The 8,793-nt window shown below is 32.8% G+C and overlaps 1 protein-coding gene across 1 annotated transcript; it reads right to left on the reverse strand.

The window, feature by feature from the left end:
* Nucleotides 1-7,513: 7,513 nt before the first annotated feature.
* On the reverse strand, nt 7,514-7,899 carry LOC125188837 (uncharacterized). The gene has a single exon (XM_048085901.2). The coding sequence runs from the start codon at nt 7,897-7,899 to the stop codon at nt 7,525-7,527; it is 375 nt and encodes a 124-aa protein (XP_047941858.1). The 3' UTR covers nt 7,514-7,524.
* Between the last annotated feature and the right edge of the window lie 894 nt (nt 7,900-8,793).

An 8,793-nucleotide genomic window follows, 5' to 3' on the forward strand; every position in this document is an offset into this window, starting at 1 on the left:
CGGAAAAGGAGTTAAAAAATACTTAAAAGGTTAATAATTACTCCATCTGTTCTATTAGAAATGAAACATTTATTTTTTTGGTTTGTCCCTTAAAAATAAAATGTTTCTAAAAATAGAAATAATACTTTCTCAACTTTTTATTCTCTTACTTTATTTTTTTTCCAATAAATCATAAAATAACACTGCATAAAATCTGTTACTGAAAACCAAATTTTCATATTTAATGCTACGGATGGACTAGGGAGTATAATGACCCATATTTCGTGGGCCTTTAGCCCACTTCAACCTTAATAAAGAATTAGTAATTCGGCCCACGCCAATGAATGCATTGAGTTAACTTATTTCAAAGAAGAGAAATTTTGGGATTCAAATTTCCCTTTCTTCTTGCTTTCCAAACCCTTCGGTGTTTTAATAACAAACTTATAATATTTGGTTTTCGGAAATCATGTTTGATTAACATGGGGTTTGTTAACATATTCAATAATTCCATTTAGCTTTTATTACTAAACAATAAACTTATTTAGAAAATAAAGTCTAGACTGAGCATATAAATGCATATAGTATAATACAGTAGTAATCATTTTTACCATATTTTTGTACTCGAGACGGTATAAGAGGCCACTAAATAGAACACTATCATCACATGTTCAATATACAAGAATTATTATACATATTTTGAATTACTTTGGCGTAATGAAAATAAAGAAATACATTAATTACAAGTCGATTAAAACAAAAGAAATACTACTTAAGTATACATAATATTTATATTTACTCAACCTCAACAGCCACCACCTCAGCCACCACCGCCTCCACAGCCTCCTCCTCCTCCACAGCCACCACCGCCTCCTGAGTCAACGCCGTCGAAGCCCCCTCCGCCAGTTACAGCAGCCGCTGTGGCGACGGCGGCAACAGCAGCCGCCCTTGCTCCAAGGGCCATCATCCCACCATCCTTGGCTCCACTGCTTCCCACCTTATCTCCTCTCTCGACGTCGCGATGCACCGGCTGAGGAGGAGGCGGACGAGCGGCGGGCTGCTTATTTTTCCGGCGATCACCGCATAAGCAACTCAAGACTATAATTGCTGCGGCGACAGATCCAAACACGATTAGTACAATTGCATATGTTTCCATTTTGTTGAATATTCATTAATTACATAGCTAATAATATTCCTCCATCCTATCCTTTTTATATATTGTTATTGTTAGCCTAATTAGTCAACTACTTATCACTTTATTTTTATTATTATTATTATTATTATTATTATCATAACAAAAAGAGGAGCGGTACAATTCAAGCCTACAATTAGCAAGATATATAGGTTGACATTGACTTCGGAAATTCCTCACTTATTTGTTGGTAGAAATGCAATTTTGTGGCCCAATTATTCATGTTTTTACTTTAGGCCCAATACTGAGCCCAATACAAACTTATAGCCCGTTTTCGCTCTAACCCGAGATTTGCCCCAGTGGGATTCCGTGTCTTTTGTTCACGGAATGAGAGACAAACCATTTCTCGATTCATGCATGTCATCCTTGCGCAGGGGGAGACGGATAGACCTTATAATGATTATCATGTAAAAATGACTTGAGCTATGTTGATGACTAAATTTAGAGAAAACCCTAAAAAATTAAGTGAAACTTTCAATTGGATTGACATTCCGTATGTAAACTTTCTATCATTACACGTATATATAGGGCTGACAAATTGTGCGGGTTGGATCGTTAACAGGTTATCAACGACCTTACCCATGAAGAGCTAACCCGAATCTGACTTATTAGGAAAACTCCCATCCGGAACATGAGCCTAACATTCTACCTTCAAATCCGCACATGACTCATACATGTTAGTCACACGACAACAATCCATTATCAACACAATATAATTTGGGTAAACATAACAATTGAAACTTGATATTACACTTAAAAACCATGATTTTTAAACATAATGTAAACTTGATTTACGTAAACTTAGAGAACAAAATTAAATAATAATTTTTTAAATTAGAATTAAAATACTCCATCTGTCTGTGAATAGGAGTCCCGTTTTTTCATTAAAAAAAATTAGCTAATTGGCCTTCTGATTATTCAAATATAAATGAGTGAACTACAAAAATGGTCCCTGGACTATGGATTTGTCTCGCCCATAGTCCCTGGACTTTAAAAATATCCAGTAGTCCCAGGACTAAGGGTTTATCTCGAAATTGGTCATTTTGGCTTTTTTTGGTACGAAAATACCCTTTGATATTATTTTTGGGGGTTTGGGCAATTTGGTCTTTTTACACTTTTAACATTTTAAATCTGATACTCCCTCCGTTCCCTCATAGTTGAGGCGGAACTTTTCGGCATGAAGTTTAAGAAATGAATGTTAAGTGTGTTAAATAAATAGATAAAAAAGTAAGAAAGAGAAAAATGTAGAGAGAATAAAGTAAAAAGTGAATAAAGTAGAGAGAATAAAGTAAGAGAGAGTAAAGTAAGAAAGAGGAAAAAGTTACTATATATGGAAATGACTCAACTATGAGAAAACTTCCCGAAATGGAAAAATGACTCAACTATGAAGGAACGGGGGGAGTATTATTTTAGTTATGTACTAACTTTGATATTATTTCAAAATTATCATTCTTCTTCCATTTTGTTATCCTTCACTGAATTTGTTTTTTTTATATTTCAATATTAGATTTAATTTTATAAAATTAAATTTAATATTTAGATTTTTAAATATCAATAAATTTTTTTAATGAAAACTATTAATTCATGGACACTATAAATATTGATTAAAACTATTAATTTTTGTTATTTAATATAATATTCAATTGAATTGAAGAAGTACAGAAAAATAATATTAATCATGATGGAAAAATAAGAGTTATTCTATTTAGCCTCCGTTCGGTTGTTATAATTGCTTGTGATTAAATATTATGAAGTTGACTAAAAATTTGATCCTACTTAAAATTTTATATAGGAGTATTTTTGTTGAAATTTTCTAGTAAATTTTGATTGATTTCAAATTAATAAACGAAAATTATATTAGTCTTACATTAGCTGCATATTTATTTCAGAATAAATTGTGTTATATAATCTATTTATGATTAAAGCTTAAAACTAAGGCGTTGTCATCCCTTATTGATTACATAGTACTATACACTATCAAATATTGATTATAATTATTAATTTTTGCTATTTAATAATTTTTATAATTAAAAAAATTTATTGATATTTAAAAATTAAAATTTTAAATTTTGTAAAATTAAATCTAATATTGAAATAAAGAAACAAAGTGAAGGATGACAAAAGGGAAAAAGGATGATAAATTTGAAATAATATCAAAGTTAGTACATAACTAAAATAATATTAGATTTAAAATGTTAAAAGTGAAAAAAGACCAAATTGCTCAAACCCCCCAAAATAATATCAAAGGATATTTTCGTACCAAAAAAAGCCAAAAGGACCAATTTCAAAATAAACTCTTAGTCTAGGGACTACAGACGATATTTTTAAAGTCCAGGGACTATGGGCGAAATAAACCCATAGTCCAGGGACCATTTTCGTAGTTCACTCGGTATAAATATAGTTCAAGGCTACAAGACCCTATATTTGTGTTTTTTCTTGTCTTTTTCATAGGAGGATCTGTAGACATTATTAATAATTAACTAGAAATTTCATCATTAACATCGATGCAGTCGTGAATTAATTGCATATCTAATATTATGCCAACCTCTCCTTTTTATATATTGATACCCAATTAATAATTTTTTTTATAGTTATTTTACTATGAAGAGAAGGATGAAACAAGCCTGAAATTTGCGAGATAGTTTAACATTGACTTTTCTTCACCAACATTCATTAAAAATTAAGTGGAAATATATGTAGGTAAAATTTTATATTTGGATTAATAACCACATGTAATACCTTGATACTTAAAAACGGAATTTAATTTACCGAAGGATTTTTCCTTTGGTAATTAAATCCTAATAATCCGCCGGCATTTATCGGATGGATCGATAGAGTTGGTAACATATTTACTGATGGAAAAGCATGTTAATTGGTCATGAATTTTACCGAAAATTGTGTTTGTTGGAAAATTTCATCCAGTAAAACATTCTCTAAAATTTACCGACGGACTATATATCCGTCCCACTATAAGAGATTCATATTTCTTTTTAATTGTACCACTCTAAATATGTCATTTTCTTTTTTAGTAAAAAAGTACATATTCATTATCTTCTTACTTTTTTCTTTTCTCTTACTTTATTTTATCTTTACTTCTCTACTCTATTCTCACTATACTTTATTATCCCTCCAGTAAACATCATTTCATTAATTTTATGCTAAAAAATGCCTCACTTATTTTTCAATCTCTCTTTTTAGAAAAGGAGATAAAAAATATGAGGTTAATAATTATAATGGCCCATATTTCGTGGGCCTTTGGCTCACTCCAATCTTAATAAAGAATTAGCAACTCGGCCCATGACAATGAATGCGTTGATTTTAACTTATTTCAAAGAAGTGCAATTTCGGGATTGAATGTTTGATTAACGTGGGGTTTGTTAACATATTCAAATAATTCCAATTAGCTTTTATTACTAAACAATAAACTTTTTAGAAAATAAAGTCTAGACTAAGCATATGCACATAGTATATTCTAGTACGTACTTATTAAAAAGTCTAGAACGAGATGCATATAAAATTATTAGTATTACCATATTTTTCTACTCAAGATTGTATAAGAGGCCAATAAATAGAACAGTATCATCACATGTTCAATATAAAAAAATTATTATACACAATTTGAATTACTTTGGCACAATGAGAATAAAGAAATACATTAATTACAAGTCGATTATAACAAAAGAAAAACTTAATTATACATATTATTTATATTTACTCAACCTCCACAGCCACCGCCGCTGCAGCTGCTGTGGCGACGGTGGCCGCCCCTGCTCCAAGGGCCATCATCCCACCATCCTTGGCTCGGGCTCCACTGCTTCCCACATTATCTCCTTTCTCGATACACCGGCCGAGGAAGAGGCGGACGAGCGGCGGGCTGCTTATTTTTCCGGCGATCTTCACATAAGCAATGGTAGACTAGAATTGGTGCGGTGAGAGATCCAAACACAAATAGTATATATGCATATGTTTCCATTTTGACTAATATTCATCCATCCTCTCCTTTTTATAGCCTAATTAGTCAACTACTTATCACTTTATTTTTATATTATTATTATTGTAATGAGGAGCAGTACAATACAAGCCAACAATAGGTTGACATTGACTTCGGAAATTCCTCACTTATTTGTTTGTAGAAATGCAATTTTGTGGCCCAATTGTGCATGTTTTTACTGAGGCCCAATACAAACTTATAGCCCGTTTTTCGCTCTAACCCGAGACCTGCCCCAATGGGACTCAGAGCATCCACATTCATGTTCTTGCCAAAGAGTATGAATGTGGGCCCGGACTTACATTTATTCATTTTTAATTCTATGCTCTTTCGCAAGAGCACAACACTCACATTCATGCTCTTCCGCAAGAGCATACTCTTAGGAGATGTTTAACTTTCCCGATATACTACGATATGCCATGTTTTGGGATTATTTCTTTGCAAAATCATGTGTTCAATATGCATGATTCATTTCTGCCATGCCCAAGATATGAGGTCCAGCCCTCACTATTCATTCAACAATTCTCATGAATTAAAACAGAACAAAATAGTGTTATTCAAATCTGGAGTGGACTATTGATCTAGAATTAATGGTGCAAAAGACTAATTTATTCCTGCAAAAGTCAAAATCATCCCCAAAATTGAAAAATTCAAGGAGATTTTTGTCCACTCGTGTAAAACGGTAGAGCTGCACATTTTTCACTACTGCTACAAATCGTAGTTACCAAATAGAGAGTAATAATACCACTTGGTGGGCCACCTTTCTTCAATTCTTTCCCAGTTACATATATGATCACTTTCAAAACAGACAAAGTGAATGGGTCCATCATTTTATTATTCAAGTTAAATACTTCAATTACTAAAAATATAGAATGCATTCAAAATATCTAAAATAATATTATAAATTACTAAAAAATTTAAAATTATATAATTAAAATCCTAAAATTTAAAATTACATCCGTGGAAATTTAAAGAAGACTAGTTTGATGGCGGCTGTTGGATGGGGTTGGGGGGCATCCCCAATTGCTGTCAGGGGAAATATTTTGGAGTAAAAATAATAAAAAATAAATTAAAAGTGGAGAAAAAATGGATATATTTTATTGGAAAGTGGGAAAACATATTTTTTATTTAAATCTGAAAAATTCGGATTTTTGAATTTAAAAAAAAATGAAAAATGGCAACTGCATTGCCGTCAGCGAATCGCGTTGCACCACGTCGCCGAGTTTGTCGGCACGACGCTGCTCATTGGCAAGAACACATCCATGCCATCGGCAAGAGCACAACGACGAGCAGCGTGCTTGCCGCGCCGACAGCACGGCACCTGCTCGTTGCAACGAGCAGCGTTGCGCATGCTCTCAGTGTCTTTTGTTCGCGGAATGAGAAACATACCATTTCTTGATTTATGCGCGTCATTCTTGCATAGGGGAGACAGATAGACATTATAAGGTTTATCATATTAAAATAATATCCCCTTCGTCCCACCATAAGCGAGTTACTTTCCTTTTTGGGATGTCCATCAAAAGTGAGTCATTTCAATTTTAAGCTAAAAATAATCTCTCTTACTTTATTTTTCCTCCTATGTTATTCTTTTCACTCCTCTACTTTTTCCTCTCTCATACTTACTCTCTCCATTTTAACTCTTTAAATATAAATTTCTTAAATCTTGTGCCAAAAGAAGTGGTCTGCTTATGACTGAACTAAATACTTTTATATTTTTAATAGGTTGTACTAATCTCGCAATCCAACTTGAGGTTCCTAATCGGTCGACATGGAATTTGCGTTTTCATATCAGTATCCAAAAGTAACAGCCTTTTGTTCAAGGCACAAAATAATCATCAATATTGATGATTATACAAGTGTTGTATGTTTATGGCACTCAAATCAATTATACTCCCTCAGTCTCTATTAAGTGTCCATTTTTGCTATTTTCCTACATCCCCGATTAATTATCTATTTTCACTTTTTACTATAAATGATAAGTATGTCTACATTCTATTAACTCATACTACATACTTACATTTTATTATAAAACTATAATACAAAAATGTGACTCATATTCTACTAACTTTTCAATTCAGTCATTTATATTTTTTAAAATTCATGTGAAAACTAAAATGGACAATTAATGGGGACGGAGAGAGCAGTTGAAATCAGTATCTTGAATTCATGTAGGAGTACATAATTGATTTATTTTGGCACGTTGAAAATGAAAAAATGCATTAATTACTGAGTAGAAGGAAACAAAGATACACTTATGCATGCACAATAATAATAAATTTAGTTTTTCAGTGTAAATTCAATTACTTGTAACGGAACGGAGAGAGTAACACATTTATACTTGTATAGAGTAGATTTATAGTAAATTGACTCAACCTCCACAGCCACCGCAGCCTCCACACCCTCCTCCACATCCACTGCCACCATCTCCGCCACCGCCATCATCTCCACCTCCGGAGTCAAGGCCGCCGCAGCCCCCTCCGCCGGTGACAAAAGCTGCTGTTGCGACGGCAGCAACAGCAGCCGCGCCTGCTCCAAGAACTACCATGCCACCATCCTTGGCTCCACTGCTTGCCGCTTTATCTCCTCTCTCGACATCGCGGTAAACCGGCTGAGGAGGCTGACGATGGGCGGTCACGGCGGCAGGCTGCTTCTTTTTCCGGCCAATATTGCATAAGCAACACAAGACTATAATTGCGGCGGCGACGGACCCCAACACAATTAGTACAATTGCATATGTTTCCATGTTGTCGAATTTTAGTTACATATCTAAAACTCATCCAGCCTCTCTTTTTTATATAGAAATGCTAGTCATTTAAATATCGAAACTTGGTACTATAATAGGAATGATGATATACATAGTATCTAATAGTAGTAGTCATTTAAATATCAAAATTTGGTCAAATTCTAATAGATTCATAATGTTTATTGAAACGAATTAAATATCTAAGTTACCAATTTTCATTTTTTTCTCAACTAAAATAAGTACTTTCATTCTTTTTTATTTTCTTTTCATATTTAAACTAAATGTTGTTTTGGACATCATTAAATTAAGTTATCGTTTTATACACCGATAAGATAATTGAGAAAATTGAAATGTTTTGCTTTTAAAATTTCGTTTTTAAATTTATGGAACTGATCTAATCTAACCAAACTTTGAAATTTAAATCACTACTATCTCTTTTTGTATTTTTGTCATAATTGGTAGACTAATTGAGGCTTAATTTTTATACTATTTTATTGTTATTAAGAGTGGTACGAAACTAGCTGAAAATTTCCAACATTGACTTTCGAAATTCTTCACATAACTTAACTTTGTTCTGCGCAGAAAAAAATGTTTATTTAAGACTTAGATGCAATTGCTTAAATTACTTTTGATAATTGAGCTATGACGTTGACGAATTCAACTTTAGAGAAACCCCTTTAATATTAAGAGGAAATTAAGATGAAATTTTCTATTTGGTTGAGATTCCATACTATAAACTTGACCCTTTTTTGATAAGTTTTATGAAAATTGTAGTGTGGTTACTTGTGTTGGAAAGTAGTTTACTTGATTAACGGCTGGAAATTCAACTATCCTATCCCATTTTGAGAGCTAGGATAAGCTTGAGTGATTCGATTCTATAACTTGAAATGGTAA

The sequence above is a fragment of the Salvia hispanica genome, chromosome 2 (genome assembly GCF_029641045.1).
Source record: "Salvia hispanica isolate PSC_SH4W2 chromosome 2, Shi_PSC_v1, whole genome shotgun sequence".
Taxonomy (NCBI): Eukaryota; Viridiplantae; Streptophyta; class Magnoliopsida; order Lamiales; family Lamiaceae; genus Salvia; species Salvia hispanica.

Bases quoted from the DNA above. Each gene is read 5' to 3' on its own strand.
- LOC125188837 (XM_048085901.2), bottom strand. From the start codon at position 7,899: ATGGAAACATATGCAATTGTACTAATTGTGTTGGGGTCCGTCGCCGCC.